Source organism: Ailuropoda melanoleuca, chromosome 1, assembly GCF_002007445.2.
Source record: "Ailuropoda melanoleuca isolate Jingjing chromosome 1, ASM200744v2, whole genome shotgun sequence".
Classification (NCBI taxonomy): Eukaryota; Metazoa; Chordata; class Mammalia; order Carnivora; family Ursidae; genus Ailuropoda; species Ailuropoda melanoleuca.
In genome coordinates this window covers 39,577,907-39,595,852 of record NC_048218.1, presented here as the reverse complement: position 1 = coordinate 39,595,852, position 17,946 = coordinate 39,577,907, and the positions used below count along the sequence as shown (strand labels likewise).

Genomic DNA, 17,946 nt, shown 5'->3' with positions numbered 1-17,946 from the left:
CTTAACACACAATGCCTGTGATAACTTTTTATTTGCTTTTATCTTCTAAAATTAAATAGATGTTGATGGGCTGTAAAGGTAGTGAAAGGGAGAAACTTCTTATCCAATATAACAATCTAACTACCGGGGAGCCTGGGTGGCTCAGTCGGTTAAGCATCTGCCCTCAGTTCAGATCATGATCCCAGGGTTCTGGGATCCAGTCCCACATTGAGTCCTGGGGGGGGGGGCTGCTCAGTGGGGAGCCTGCTTCTCCCTCTGCCTGCCACTGTCCCTGCTCCTGCTCTCTCTCTCAAATAAATAAAATCTTAAAAAAGAAATTGAATGGCTAACGATCAGTATGCATCTTTAGGACAGCAATAAAAAGGAAAAAAAATTAAAAATGAAGAATATAACCAAAAAAAAAATCATCTGGCTCTCTCGAATTTCCCAAATCAGTTTATGTGGTAATTATATCCCTAAAATTTGGGGTCTTGAGACTTGGATTGACTTTATATAATACAGAATATAAATTAGATAAATCCTATATTTTCTCTAACTTGATCCTGTTAAACAGTAAATGGAGCACCATTATGGTGGAATTTTGGATCCCATCTATTTGAACATACGAATATAAGAATGTTCATATGCATAGATGCATGCATGCACATAAAAATGCTAACTGTTTAAAATGAAATTTGTAAGGATAAAGACTAAAAAATAATTTGGTGGTAAATAGTTTTTACCAATAATTCCATGGTTCTCTTAAAATGAAATAAATTGGTAATTCAGTGTAAAAAAAATAGGCAACATGTCATAACTGTGCTCTGAATTCGTATGATGGGAAACCAAAGAGAGGCAATTCATTTTTTGTCTTTTCTCAACAACAAAGTTTCTGATGGTTTAAGTTTGCAGAGCTAACTGCTCCATCCCAAATAAAATCCAAAGCCTTTCAAGATGATTTGCAGCCTTTTGTGTGCAGCTGCTGTTATGCATTCCAGGCCTTTCTTTAAAACATGCTGTATCATATAATACTATAAGTCAAGACTTTATGTCACTTGATAAAAGCTAAAATATTCATTTAGTTTTTAAGGTACGTTTTCCTGACATAGTACCTATAACCGTGGTTCTCAAAGTGTCATCCATGCATTTCTGGGTGTCCCCCAAGAACATTTCAGAGGGTCCACAAGACTGAATGATTTTCATAACGCTAAAATACTGCACCTTTCTTACTCTCAAATCTCATGTGTATAGTGGAATTTTACAAAGGTTACAGGAGGCATAATCACATCATATAATGGAAAATGTCAATGTTGGGAATTTCCACATAACTCAGTAACTCAGTAGTAAGAAATGAGAAGAAATAACTATAGGTGAGTACTGAAAAAGTTCTGATTTCCTACTCAATACCCTTATAAAAAAGGGAAAACATACAAAAGTGTATATTATGATCTGAGTTGACCCTCTTGTTTCAAGAAATCCTGTTGGGACATAAGGCAGGAAAACCTGTGATACACTTAAGACGGTATTAAAGCAACATGGGAAAATGTCTGGTAAGTTGTTTCAAGTTTCAAGGTTCAGAGTTTCCTCAACTCTTCAGGCATTCCCTCCAGTTTAAAAAAAAAAAAAAACAAACATACAGAATCAGTTGATATAAATTCTGTTCCACTCTCCTACCTTGCCTGCCGATCACAAAGATGTTTTTAACATGAGATCAGCAGACATCCTATATTCATTCAGTGGCATTGAACCAAACCCCTCTCATGATTCCTTAGTGCAATTACCCTCTACCTAAAGGCAGGAACTTTCCGAGGAGCAATCGGGGAACCGGCTTAGTGCATTAAGGCACTGAATGCTAATTTTTGAATCCAAGTGACTCTAGGTGATATGTGTTAAATGTGACTAAAGTAATGTGACTGGCTTTTTTTTTTTTTAAGGTTTTATTTATTTATTTGACAGAGAGACAGCCAGCGAGAGAGGGAACACAAGCAGGGGAGTGGGAGAGGAAGAAGCAGGCTCCTAGCGGAGGAGCCTGATGTGGGACTCGATCCCAGAACACTGGGATCACGCCCTGCGCCGAAGGCAGACGCTTAACGACTGAGCCACTCAGGCACCCCTGTGTGCTTTTTATTTGTTTTTATTTTATTTTATAATTTTTTTTATTATATTATGTTAGTCACCATACTGTACATCCCTAGTTTTTGATGTAAAGTTCCACGATTCATTATTTGCATATAACACCCAGTGCACCATGCAATATGTGCCCTCCTTACTACCCATCACCAGCCTATTCCATTCCCCACCCCCCTCCCCCTGAAGCCCTCAGTTTGTTTCCCAGAGTCCATAGTCCCTCATGGCAGACTGTGACTGGTTTTTTAAAGCAGATTCACCAAAATGTGTTATCCAACAAGAATGCTGTGGCACACTCTTTTAAATGGTGAATTTGTTTTTCTGAAGTACCCATAATTTATAAGATGCTTAATCAAATAAAGAAAGTGGATTTCTAAGCTGAAAAATACTGGCTTTGGTTTACAAAAAAACAAACCCTGGACTTTATTATATAACAATGTACTACTTTTCTTATTTATTAACTAGAAGCTTATTGAGACCAGAGATTTCTACCTCAGAATACTTCCCAAAATACTATATGCTTAAATAATTTTGAATGATGATATCCTTCACAATCCAATTTTCAAGATAATTTCAAAAAAGGATTCCCCAAAATATTTTGTACAATAGCAGTGTTCCTATAATAAGTACTAATTCCTGAGAATTAGTATGGCAACACTGACTTAATTGTTTCAGTGTGTTTGTTTAAAAAACAAAATAGCAGTCCTATTACTTTAAACCGTACCTCATAGTTTAGGGTAAATTATAAAATTGTTGTACCAAAGAAGGATTATTACAGGAGATTAAATTAAAGATTGCTAAATTATTCTAGAAATGCGGATGCAAATTACAGCTTCTCAGAAGGAAGTTAGGACCCCCACAGATATTTTGAGAAGTTTTGAGAAAATACAAGGCTGAACACTGAATAATTCTAAACAGCTATTTATTGGCAGTTAATGAGCCAATTGGCTGATGCAGTTTTTAAGAATCTTCTGAGAATGAAAAATGCAGAAGGCCTGTTGCACTTTTATGTCACAAATGATAATGAGGAATTTTGACAGAGCAACAACTTTTTTTTTTTTTTTCCTACCATGGTCAAGAAATGGTCTTCAGGACCCCTTGGTCCTTACAAAGTAACAATCAGTACAAATGAACCTATGAAAGTTAACCCAATATATTCTCCAGAGAGCGGATGATCCAGATTTGGATGAATCTTCCAAGTTCCTACAAGAAAAATCATTCCTTAGAGTCCTAGAAATCAAGACTAATACTGAAAAAAAAAATGCTTTAGTTTAAAAATGGGATATGGCACAGAACCTGACTAAATTACCAGAAATCTAATATTCAAGTAAAGTCCTTTTAATCAAGTACTTTTTATTAAAACTGGAAGTATTTCTTACATATATATAGTGATGTAACAACAAGGACAACGCCTGCCAAGAACGATACTTTCCGTGCAGTGTGTTAAAAGCTCATATAATAGCAGAAGGTTATGAAGGATATCTTTAGAATGCAGAGTAGCAATGAGCAGAATAAAAAAACATTCCTCAATACTATAAATATATTATCATCTGTTGTATATGTTGTCTCCTGGGGTGATAATTTATAGTCAGAAAAATGATGCTTTGCTGCAGAATGTTGGCTAATTTTTCTGGAGATCAGAGAAGGAACAAAAGGGACACTAAAAAGCACTATCCACATATTTACCCAGGTTTTGCAATTTCTTCAACTTTTCAGAGCTTTATAGTCATAGTCACTGTTATAAATTTAATTCAACTAGCTGTTAGATATAAAATTTTATTTTATTTCTCTGGCTCTTAACTTGGTGAACTGTATTCCCAAGAACAGCAACATTTTTACACAGGACACCTTTTAAGAAAATACTTAAATGCATGAACAGTGAATGCACTATAGAGTCTAGCTGGAAATGGGAAACGCAAACAAGATGAAACATATAAAGGCATCAGGAGAGTTCCAACTTTTATCTCAAGTCATCTAGGAATATCTCTGGGACACTGTGCTTCTGAATTTCTGGTTCTATCCCTGTGGCTTTATTTGTAGATTAAACTCAGTCTGGCAAATTGGGCTCTTTCTCAGAATGTGAGATAGATGCCACATGACACATTTGGTCGTTGACAATAGAATTGTTGAAGTTGATGATTTTAGGACAGAATGAGGGTTTTTTTATATTAATAGTAACCTTTTACTTATTTTTTTGAAAGATTGTATTTATTTGACATAGAAGAGAGAGAGAGGGAGAGAGAGCAAGCACAAGCAGGGAGAGCAGCAGAGGGAGAGGGAGAATGCTCCCTACTGAGCAGGGAGCCTGATGCAGGGCTCCAATCGCAGGACCCTGGGATCATGACCTAAGCTGAAGGCAGACACTTAATCAACTGAGCCACCCAGGTGCTCCAGTAATAACCTTTTAGAAACATGAAGAAAACAACAGAAGTTGACATTTAAAAACTGCCCATTCTCTTGGCTGGTGTATGGGGGAACAGCCTCCTTTATACATTGCCACTAGAAGTAAATTCTGTAACAAACTATATACAAAAAAATTGGGCAATTCATATACAAAAATCATGCACATAACTGCACACATTTTGACTCAACAATTTTAATTCCAGAAATTTATCCTGAGGAAATAATCATGGCCAGACCTTAACCATTTATCAGGATTGTATCAAAGTAATGTTAGGAATCAAAACTTTGGAATTTGCCTAATTAATAGTGCATTGGATAAATAAGTAATGTATAGGAATAAAGTGGAGTACGATACATTGCTTAATGATATTGTTAAAATTTATCATTTAGAAAATGCTACATTTTATATTTTAAATTAAAATAGATTACAAAACTACATTGAGTTTGCATAAGAAGAAAATACTGGATTGATAAGTGGATATCATTTTATATATCAATACATATAATATGATCCCATTTTGTTACTATATACATAATTGGTAATTACAATTGGTTACCTTTGGTAGTATCATTAATAATGATCATTATATGTTTACTTTCTAAAATTGTCTGCCATGAAAAAAGAATTCTTTTTTTTTTTTTAAAGATTTTATTTATTTATTCGACAGAGATAGAGACAGCCAGCGAGAGAGGGAACACAAGCGGGGGGAGTGGGAGAGGAAGAAGCAGGCTCATAGCAGAAGAGCCTGACGTGGGGCTCGATCCCATAACGCCGGGATCACGCCCTGAGCCGAAGGCAGACGCTTAACCGCTGTGCCACCCAGGCGCCCCGAAAAAAGAATTCTATAAAGAAATGTCTTTTCAAAGGAATCTTCCAATAAATATATGAAGAAATAATCAAATGCACTTTGAATCAAATTAATACAAATTAAAACAATTAGATACAATTTCTCAAAACTAATAAATACAAAAAAAGCATCTATTTTTATCAGTATGTAGGTAAGTGTGCTTTTAAAATAGGCACAGAAAATCCACTTTTGACTCAGAAAATCCACTTTTAGGGTTATATCATAAGGAAATTATCAGACTCATACAATTATGAATGCAGATGTATCATTATTCATTTGTATAAAATATTGAAAAGCTAGCATTTGATGAAGTACAACATCCATTCATGATAAAAACCCTCTGCAAAATAGATTTAGAGAGAACATACAACAACATAACAAAGGTCTAATATGAAAAACCCACAGCCAACAGCGTACTTAGTGGTGAAAAACTGAGAGCTTTTCTCCTAAGGTCAGGTACTACTAGACAAGAATGTCTACATTCACCACTTTAATTGAACATATTATCAGAAGCAATTATACAACATAAAGAAATAAAAGGCATCCAAATAAAGAAGAAGTAAACTCTCACTATTTGCAGATGGCATGGGACTATATATAGATAACCTGAAAGACTTCACCAAAAATCTACTAGAACTGATAAATGAATTCAGTAAGGTCACAGGATGCAAAATGAATGTACAGAAATCTGTTGCATTTCTACATACCAGTAATGAAACAGCAGAAAGAGAAATTAAGAAAACAATACAATTTACAATTGCACCTAAACCAATAAAATATCTAGGAATAAACAGCCAGAGAGGTGGAAGACCTGTGCTCTGAAAACTATAAGGCACTGATGAAAGAAATTCAAGACAACGTAAAGAAATGAAAGACATTCCATGCTCATGGATTGAAAGAACAAATATTGTTAAAATGTCCATACTACTCAAAGCAATCTACACATTTAATGCAATCCCTATCAAAATACCAACAGCGTTTTTCACAGAACTAGAACAAACAATCCTAAAATTTGTATGGAACCACAAAAGACCCCAAATAGTCCAGACAATCTTGAAAAAAAAAAATAGAGGTATCACAATGCCAGATGTCGAGTTATATTACAAAGCAGTGGTAATTAAATGGTAATGGTACTGGTATAAAAATAGATATATAGATCAATGGAACAGAACAGAAAACCCCAAAATAAACCTGCAATCATATTTTGACAAAGGAGAAATGAATATAAATAGGAAACTGATCGCCTCTTCTACAAATGGTGTTGGGAAAACTGGACAGCCATATACAAAAGAATGAAACCAAAAAACATTCTTTCATCATACACAAAAATAAACTCAAAATGGTTTAAAGATCTATATGTAAGACCTGGAATCATAAAAATCCTTTAAGGGAGCATAGGCAGTAATCTCTCTGTCATCAGCCTTAGCAACATTTTTCTAGATATGTCTCCTGAGATGAGAAAGAAAAGCAAAAATGAACTGTTGGGATTACATCAAAACAAAAAGTTTCTGCACAACGAAGAAAACAATTAACAAAACTAAAAGGCAACCTACTGAATAGAAGATATTTGCAAATGACATATCCCATAAGGGGATAGTGTTCAAAATATATAAAGAACTAATGCAACTTAAGACAAAAAAAAATCCAATTAAAAATGGGCAGAAGGCATGAACAGACATTTCCTCAAAGAAGACATACAGAAGGCCAACAGACACATGAAAAGATGCTCAACATCACTCATCATTAGCGAAATGCAAATCAAAACTACAATGAGATACCACCTCACACCTGTCAGGAAGGCTAAAACAAACAACACAAGAAACAAGAAGTGTTGGCAAGGATGTTGGGAAGAAGGAACCCTTGTTCACTGTTGGTGGGAATGCAAACTGGTGCAGCCACTGTGGAAAACAGTATGGAGGTTCCTCAAAAAATTAAAAATAGAACTACCCTATGATCCAGTAATCATACTACTGGGTATATACCCCCAAAACACAAAACACTAATTCAAAGTGATACATGCACCCCTATGTTTATTGTAAGATTATTTACAATAGTCAAACTGTGGAAGCAACCCAAATGTCCACTGATAGATGAATGGATAAGGAAGAAGTGGTACACCACACAAACACACACACACACAGAGGAATATTTTTCAGCCATAAAATGAATGAAATCTTGCCATTTGCAACAACAGGGGTAGAATTAGAAAGCACAATGTTAAGTGAAATAAGTCAGAGAAAAACAAATACCATATGATCTCACTCATATGTGGAATTTAAGAAACAAAACAAACAAGCAAAGAAAAAAAGAGAGAGAGAGAAAGAGACAAATCAAGAAACAGACTCTTAGACTCTTAACTATAGAGAACAAACTGATGGTTACAAGAGGGTACCTGGGTGAGATAAGGATTAAAGAGTACACTTATCATAATGAAAAAAAAATAAAAAAGAATAGAATAAAATGATAAAAAAGAAAGAAAAGCTAGATAAAATAATAATTTGTCCAACAATTAGGGGTTGATTTTAAAAAATGGTACAACCAGATAACAGAATACATAAAACTGCTAAAAATGAAAACTTGAAGATTATTTAATGACAATGAAATATATTCAACAGGTATATTGCTAAGAGAAAACAGGTTATACAGTGATATTATGAATAATCCTATTCTAATTATGTATTGATGCATAGGTGTGTATAATAGGTATGCAGAAACAATCTTGAAGAATCGACTGACAAAGTTACAAATGTTCTCTGTGGGTGGCATGATTATGGATGACTTTTCTCCTTTTTATTGCTTTGTTTTGAAATTTTTATAGTGTGAGCATGTGTTGCTTAGGTAAACATGAATTTTAAAATGCTTTAAAATTATGTCTGGTTGGATGGAGGTACTGGGAATTTATCCAATCTGTTTACTAAAGGTGGCTCAACCATGACGTAAAAATGGGTAAATATAAAAATCCCAAGACTTCAGACATGCGAGAACCATGCTGCTTTGTGGTGGAAACATTAAACTGATGTATGACATTTCAGAATTACCATAATCACCCACCTTATAAACAGTGACCATTTATTTTCCCAGAAGAAGTAACAGTAGTTAAATATTAAAGGATACATTTCCTTCAGGGGAAGATATAATTGACAAAGCACTGAGAGACGTGATTTCTATTTATTTGCAAGTCAACATAACAAGGGGTGGAAAACAAAGATAAAAATGGAAAAAAAGAAAAAGAAAAAGTGACTCACTCTTGTTGTATAAGCAGCTTCTGGATCATCCTCTAGAACACGTGAAAGTCCAAAATCAGAAACCTTACACACCAAATTACTGTTGATCAAAATGTTACGAGCAGCAAGGTCCCGGTGAACATAACCCATATCTGAGAGGTACTTCATGCCAGATGCTATCCCTCGAAGCATCCCCACTAGCTGGATGACCGTAAACTGGGCATCGTGTTTCTGAGAAGTATTTCAAATACACAATTAAGATGTGTTGCTTTCTTTTAGAGATATATCTTGGCTAAAATTTCACATACTGAACTGTAAAAAGACTGACTACATACATCTTAGTTCTTAGCCCTCCAGCCTAACAAGATACATGAATAAATAGATACAAGGCTAAAACAAAATAGCACAGTAGCTGCATTACTAAATACTGATTACGAGAAGTACCCTAATATTCTTTGACTTCAGGTTCAAAACCAGACCTTTCCTGGTCTTTTTGTGACATACAAACCCCTCAAAAATTTTCAGTTCAATAACAAAATGAAATGAATCCTTTGGCTATTTTAGTTTTACATATTTATTTGATTGAATGTCCATTCTTCCCTCTGGTTTTCCATATGTTTTATTAATTGCTTCAATGAAGGTGGATGATAAATGTTTAAATATCATTATAAATAAATAGTTCAGAATTAGTCAAAAATATTTACTGAATATTTGTTTTTCTGCTCAATCTTGAGTTACAGGTCATAAAATGGAAAACAATAAAACACAAAGCCAGAGTTCTGTATTTAGAAAAGCTTCCATTTACTTGGATTAAAATAAAAATAAATGATTTATATGATAAACAGTTAAATAAATACACACATACATACATATGTACATATGTGCATAAATGCATGTACAGATAGATATAAAATTTCATGTTTAGTTATATCTGTACCGTAACGATTTAAAAGAGTATTTATTATAATGATTTTAATTACCTGATTTGAAAAATACTTGTGTTTAAAATGCTTGGGAAAATAATTGCTGATAAAATTTGTATTTGCCTCATGAATATTAAAATAAATAATTTCTCATTTATAGGATATTTAAAATTTTCCTCCATGATAATGAATTATCCCATGCTTACTATCATCTATCTATCTATTTATCTATCTATCTATCTATCTATCTATCTATCTATCTATCTATCTATCATCTATCTATCATCTATCTATCTTTATTTTATAGTGCTGAAAGCATATTGAAGACAGAATATATGTCTTTTTTATCCCTTGCAGTGGCTGGTGATTGGCAATGTCTTGTTCTCCATAAAACTTTTGCATTTCTTTGAACAAATATTTGCTGAAATAATTTAAAAAATAAAATTTCTAAGTTTACAAAATTAAAAATACATATGGATGCATATATATCACCAAAATGATATCTATGAATAGAAAATACTTTGGAATTATAACACTTGCTTATTTTCTGAGACAGCATTTCTTTTTGAGAGATAATCTTCTATCTAACAGCAGTCTGAGGTTACTTTAAATGAAGAAAAGAAAATATTCGTCTTACACCAATGTTATTTAAATCTTACTTTAAGAGTCTTTTTTAAATTTTTATTCTAACCAATGTGAATCTTGGCAGCACAAAGAGGCTGAGGAAGATTGCACAAATTTGTTTTAAAAATACAAACCATTAATTTTGGATGCTGCAAGATTAAGATGCAATTTTAGTCTTCCTCTTACTATTTAGTCCCCCCAGATTTCAGTTTTACTTTAAATTTTGTTATCTAATTGCTGGCAAAAAATATTAGAGGTTGCCTCTAACATTTTCAGCAATTCATTCCATTTTTATGCATATACGTCTATAGATATACAGAGGGATAAGAGATATAGATAGCAAGAGATAAGAGATATATGAATATATATAAATCTTCTACTTACACGTAAGAAACTGTCCAAGGAACCATTCTCCATGTATTCTGTGACAATCATAACGGGTTTACCTGGATATATGGTAAATAATAAATTAAACCTAATTATCAACAGAGTTCAACAAATATCACATGATGAATACATATAATATACTTTGATACACCTGATGAATTAAAAAATGTAAAAGATTTCCCTATTTTCCCAATTTTGCAAAATTGCAAAAAAAAATTCAGTGAAATATAAAGCCAAAAAAAATTGAAGAAGATTGGTTTTCAGAACCAGGGCCTATAACCTATGGTATCTAAATTAGCTTATTTGGCATGGCTTTCTGTGAACAAAAAATATGCCCCCTTTCTCCCCTTTAATTTCATCTTAGCTGATCGACAAAATCAAATATTTCTGCCTTCCAGCCCAAGATAGAGCCAGGATTTCCACAATCATTTATACTTTCTATGGGTATTTATAGAGCTATGTACTAGGTGTTCCCTTTTATGCTGGTTAGAGCAAGAAAATCAAAGTCCCCATCTTCATGGATCCTATATGTGAATTGCATAAAACAATTAAGGCAAATAATTATAAACCTTAAAAATCTAACTAACTATTCAACTAACACATTAAAAATATAAAATCCATGTTTAAAAGGAAAATAAAATTAAAATAGCTGTTGGCAGTAACTTATAATAACCATTTTAGAAATATGTGGTCTTAAATACCATTAAATCCTTTAATGAGCATTTAACTTCATTTATATAGCACTTATTATGTGCAAGATATATATATGATACGTGATATCATATATATGATATATATGATACCTATATATGATACCTATATATATATATGATACCTATGTATGATAACTTATTAATCATTATCATTCCCATTTTACACATGAGAAAACTGAGATATGTAGAGGGTAATTAACTTACTCAATGTCCTACAGCTAATAAATAATAAAACCAAAAGCAGCAACCTGAATCCACTATGCTGTTACTTCGGAAATTTATACTGAGGGAAACATTTAAAATAAGAAAAAGCATTAGATACAAGAGTGCTAAGTATACTGATATACAGATTCACAAATAGAATAAATGTTCAAATATATAATGATTCAGGCAATTGTTGGATGTCAATTGCATGGATTATTCTGAATTAAAATGACAACTCTGAAATCTGTTTCATTTTAGATCATTGTTACGTTTAAAGTCATGTGAGCAAAAGTGAAAATATAACTCTATATACATTATGATAACAACTTGGAAAATAAGTAATGCAAAATGAACAATTCAAAAAGAAAAATAAATATGGAAAGTGAATATTTTTGATATACAGAAAACACTAGCAAATTTTTTTCATAATTAGAAATATGTAACATTACATATATATGTATATATTACATACATACATTACACCACTTCATCTTCACATCACCTTGTGCTTTAGTAATATATATTATTCTCATTTTATGGTGTCCTCAACCAGAAGCATTGTGGATTTCAGAAATCTGCTGAGGTCACACAAGTAGCTAGTTCTCCAACAGATCCCCAACACCGCTGTCTCTGATTTCAAAACCTACTATTATTACACTATTAACTCTCTTCCTTTATTTTTGCTGCCATATTGTTTTAAATATAATTCCATCATGTTACAAAAAGAAGGAAAATCCCATGTCTGGAGGACCTGAATCTAATCTTGACTGAGCACTACTGAAAGACCTCAAGCAAATGACTTTTTAACAAACATCAATGCACCCCTTATCGTAGTGCACATTTAAGTTTTCCTCATATGTTCCTTCTATATCATGAAGGTTAGTTTGCCATTCTGATGATAGAAAATACTTTTCTGGGGAGCCTGAGTGGCTCAGTGGGGTAAGCATCTGCCTCCTGCTCAGGTGATGATCTCAGGGTTCTGGGATCGAGCCCCATGTAGATCTCCCTGCTGAACAGGGAGTCTGCTTCTCCCTCTCCCTTTGCCCCCTGCCCTCCAGCTTCTGTACTCTCTTTCTCTCAAACAAATAAATAAAATCTTTAAAAAAAAAAGCTTTCTTTGCTTGCTTTTTCCTTTCATAGGTAAAAACTCCTATTTCACACTAGTTATGAATTATATGGCTTAGTAGTACGAAGGTTATACTTGGTATATTTAGTATTTGGATGTGTCCCAATCTATAGATCGTATTTATTATGTTCATAGCAGCATTGTCCACAATAGCTAAATCGTGGAAGGAGCCGAGATGCCCTTCAACAGATGACTGGATTAAGAAGCTATGGTCCATATATACAATGGAATATTACTCAGCTATCAGAAAGAACGAATTCTCAACATTTGCTGCAACATGGACGGCACTGGAGGAGATAATGCTAAGTGAAATAAGTCAAGCAGAGAAAGACAATTATCATATGATTTCTCTCATCTATGGAACATAAGAACTAGGATGATCGGTAGGGGAAGAAAGGGATAAAGAAAAGGGGGGTAATCAGAAGGGGGAATGAAACATGAGAGACTATGGACTATGAGAAACAAACTGAAGACTTCAGAGGGGAGGGGGTGGGGGAATGGGATAGACTGGTGATGGGTAGTAAGGAGGGCACGTATTGCATGGTGCACTGGGTGTTATACGCAACTTGAAGCATCAAACTTTACATCGGAATCCGGGGATGTACTGTATGGTGATTAACATAATATAATAAAAAAATCATTAAAAAAAGAGATAAGAAAAATTATTTAAATTCTATAATTTTCAGATAATTTTTATATATGTAATAATCAATTGATATACCAATCTATTTTCCATTAAGGTACTGATTTAGTTATGTATTTTGGGTAACACGTCATATATATCTAGTTAATCGGGTAATGTCTGAAAAGTCATTTAGCCAAAAGCTTAAGCCTCTAGAACTTGGTTCTTCAAAATTCTAATTAAGCTTTGACTTAACAATATTCGGGAAGAAAGGGAAGATTCAACATTTTCTTGAAAACCTCTATCTCTCCTGAACTCATCAATCCAAAGCCTAAAAACTGATCCCAGAGACTGATCTGAAATTAAAACAATGGATGAGTGAACAAAAGAATGAATGAATGAATGAATGAATGAAATCCTTCATATGCATGCTTTCTATAAATCACTGTAATTTTCCATGTCCTTGCCTTAATACCATTCTATGAAGAATAACATGCTAGCAAAATCCAATACATACATTAAGTGTAGTCACAGATATTTTGCCTCATACAGCCAACTCTCAATTACAGTGGCCAGTTACCATGTTTTTGTACTACCCAAACCTTTGCTTATCACGCATTTCCTTCTGGCTCCCAGCCTTATGACCATTTCGTTTCTTGTTAGCATGTCTAGTGGAATGTTTGGCAAGGGAAATAAAAGTAGCTGAAAAATCAAACCAGTCAATTAAGCCAAAGCCCCATGACCATTCAGAAATCAGATCAGGCTGCATTTAGCTCTAAAATTTAGGTATTTGTAAACACAAAATTTAAGATGGGCAAGTCTGAAAATATGCTTTATATTAAGTTCAAAGATTCAGCAAACCCAAATGTACAGACAAGGAATAAACAGGATCACAGATATTCTACCTTGGAAAGCCTTGATTTCTAAGTTTTATTTTTTTAGTGTCTAAGTTTCTATTCTATCTTAGTTTCCCTTGTGCTTTTGATTATAATAAACAGGGTTAAAGGAAAAGAAACTCTGCATAGTGGTAAGAACTAGTTCCAACAAGTATTAAATATAGCTGGAAATTATTTATAAAATATCAGTTCATCTGCACATGGATGCAATGTGTTTCTATCAAGGTTGCATGTTCTCTCATATGTATTTGGATGAAGTAACATTCTCAGCTTTTTCAAGAGCCTATATCATTTGCTGCCCTAAGAAATCCTAAAATACATCTGAGTATCCATACAAAACTCAATAAAATTGTTGTTGAATGACTGGCTGAAATGAAACACCATCAAAAATGAGCCAAACAAAATGTGCAGGGGGGATTTTGCTTTTGTTCCTAAGTTGATTCATGAGTATAAATAAAATTATGATCTTTCATAACTAAAAGGGTTAAGGGAAGTGAATCAGTCTGTTACAATCAGTTCATTTCCCCAGCAATCCTCAGTGGTTCAGATATATTATTAATCATTGAACCACTATTTGATTACACCAGAAATGTGATTCAGAATATATAAGAATTCCAGGTTCAACATTATGTATTCCACCACGGCCTTCCTAATCACGTTTTCTATAAAAAGAAGGGCAGGAAAATGTAATAAATATATAGCCATACATAGAGATTTTTCTTGCAATCAACAAATAAATGTTGGCTTTAGATTGAAATATTTTCATTCAAATATAAAAAGTAGTTATCCATGATTAAAATATTAAAAATTATTGGGGTGCCTGGCTGGCTTAGTCAGTAGAGTATACAACTCTTGATCTTGGGGTTGTAAGTTCGAGCCCCACATTGGATATAGAGATTACTTTTAAAAAGATTTAAAAAACTATTGAGGGGCACCTGGGTGGCTCAGTTGGTTTACTGACTGACTTAATTTCAGCTCAAGTAATGATCTCAGGGCCCTGGGACTGAGCCCCATGTTGGTCTCCAGACTCAGCGTGGAGCCTGCTTGGGATTCTCACTCTCTCCTTCAGCCCCTCCCCCCACTCGTGTCTGTGCTCTCTCTTTCTCTCAAATAGATAAATAAATCTTTAAAAATTTATTGAAATTTAATTCATTTTCAAAAGAAATGCTATTAATTCCTATTAACAGTAATTGTACCTCACATACTCTATGTCTCATTTTCAAAGGATTTAAAACACACTGTAATACACGAGTGTGGTTTGTAAGATCAAAATCTTTAACCCTAGCAGCAAGCACTCATTATTAATATCATGTAATCAGAATCAGGGTGGAAGCAAAAAAGCATACACAGCAGGAGGAAAATTGAAAAAAAACTCTGACAAATATGCTTCATTATTCCCAGGAAAAATAAAATAGAATCATCTTTGGGAAGAAAATGTTTTGGTTTTAGATTTTCATGTACTATACCTAACTGACCAATAGGAATATTCTGATGAGCTAAATCAGAGTATTTTTCTGTGGTTTGCCATTAAATCATATAAAAATACAGGACAATCTTTTCCAAATTCCATTTTAATCAAGACATTATTCATTTTAAGAATGACCCCTGCTAGGCAGCTCAGTTGGTTTAGCATCGGACTCCTGATTTTGGCTCAGGTCATGATCTCAGAGTTGTGAGATAGAACCATGTAGGGCTCCATGCCCAGTATGGAGTCTGCTTGTCCCTCTCCTTACTCCTCTGCCCCTCTGCCAGCGCGCTCTCTCTCTCTCTCTCTCAAATAAATAAAATCTTTTAAAAAAATGACCCCTATTACACCCACTGGTCTATGAATTAATGAGGGCAGGTGCCAACTCCATGTTGTATGTAGTTCTAAAACTAGCAGAGTGCCAGTTAAAATTGATCATAAGTCTATCATTTCAGGGTGGCTAAAGATAATCTCTCTCTTCAAAATCAGGCTAAGAAACACATTCTCCAAGTCTTCCTAACCAACCATACTCCATCAATCTTAGTACACTGAATGCTTTACATTCAGCTGACTTACATTTTTTAAATGTATTTGTGCTTAATTTGAAACAAAATTTAATACTTTTTAAGACAGGAACAGATGAAAGGTACAGATAGGCTATATAGTCAATAACATACCATCCACTTAAAACTAATATATCTTTGTATATGAATTATACTTAAAAAGGAAGATAGGAATGATATTTCTACTCACCCTTATTCTATTCAAAGCTGATTTGTATAATAAGTGCAATAACAATAAATACAGTAATCTGAATGTGCTCAGTTTGATTTTACAAGGACAGCTTCATTTTTCTTCCTTTTCAAGCTTTCTACCTTTTATTCATTTTCTTGTCTAATTGCAAAAATTAAGACCTTATATATAATAATGAATTGATAATAGCAGGATTCTCATTTTTACTTTAGATAAATGCTTTTCATGTTTTACTATTGAATATGATGTTGTAGGTTTTTTGTTTTGTTTTGTTTTGTGGTTTTTACTTATATTTATCAGACATAAATATTTTCTATGTAGGATGTGCTAAAATTTTTAAATTAAAATGTTTATTTTCTATACCTATCAAGATTGATGTTTTCTCTTCTATCAATGTGGTGAATTTCTAGAATGTTTAAGTAGTAAACCAAATTTGCATTCTTCGAATAAACTAAACTTGAGCATTATACAGTATCTTTTTTGATAAAATTATTAGCTATGGCTTTATAATTATTCCAGTGTTATTGAATTTTTATTCATGCATTACAGTTATTCTCCCCTCTGAAAATATTCTTGTATGATTTGGTATCAAGGTATCCTTAGCCTCATGAATTAGGGATGTTTCTTTTTCTCACTTTCTGCAAGAATTTGTGTATGGTCAGAATTACACAGACAGTTATTAAGCAAGTGTATAATTATAGTTTTTCTTTCAAGAGAGTTATTGTATATTTAAACTGACACTCTTTAAAATTAGTCTTTGGGCACTTGTAAGTCATGCTCTAACAAATGTTAAGTTGCATTTAACCTTTCAAAAATATCATAAACCCATCCTACCTAAATGGGGAAAATACACAACACATTTCTTGTCATTCAAATTCAAACAAAAAATATAAATGGACAACATTGAAGAAATAAGGAAAATTCTTTAATGTGTAAAAATAGCATTCCCTGTCTTATTTTTTTCTCCAATATATTTGAAAGATTTTCCTAATTTTATTGCTGTAGACACTTGGATAGAGATGTTCTCAACTCCTTCTCAAATTAGTCATGAATGCATGAGAATTTGCATCACCAGGGTTTATTCTAGCAAACCATTTCTATAAATTATTAATAAAATAAATATAACATATATATTGTCTATTTTGAATATTACAGGGAGTTAGGACCCTCGAGACAAGCGCAGAAGAAAACTTTCAGAAAGAAATAAACAGGACATAGCAAAAATGTGGCAATTTCACCATAGAATGACATTTTATTTCAGCAATATTTTTTATCATATGTACAGGAGATAGAAAGGTGCAAATAAATGACTAAGCCTTTGCTGTAAAGTGAATGCTCACACCAGTATAGAAATGTTTTAATCATGAGAAATTGTCCTAATGATCTGTTCACTGTATTCCTTAATGATGCAAAGTTACAGTTATACTATATTACTATTTTTTTAATTTTCAGAAAATAATCCCTTCCCAAATACCAACAAAACCACATCAATCTTATCTAATAGAATTCCTTCTATCTCACTAGGTAAAAAGTAGCCAATAGGGATCTTCTTGGAGTATGAACATCATTTGACTAATGGTGTGATGGCAGAAATATCAAACATTGGCCAAAAACAAGTTCCATCTTTTTGAACTTCAACTACAATTGATAAC

At 33.3% G+C, this 17,946-nt stretch overlaps 1 protein-coding gene across 2 annotated transcripts in view; it reads right to left on the bottom strand.

The window, feature by feature from the left end:
• The window catches only part of EPHA3 (EPH receptor A3), a 353,983-nt gene that overhangs the window by 35,421 nt on the left and 300,616 nt on the right, over positions 1-17,946 (bottom strand). For both annotated transcript variants that reach the window (XM_002928416.4, XM_034657068.1), the window contains exons 12-13: positions 10,513-10,574; positions 8,603-8,812 (exon numbers count right to left, since the gene is read on the bottom strand). In XM_002928416.4, coding sequence (XP_002928462.1) covers positions 8,603-8,812; positions 10,513-10,574 — 272 coding nt within the window. The remainder of the gene's footprint in view (positions 1-8,602; positions 8,813-10,512; positions 10,575-17,946) is intronic.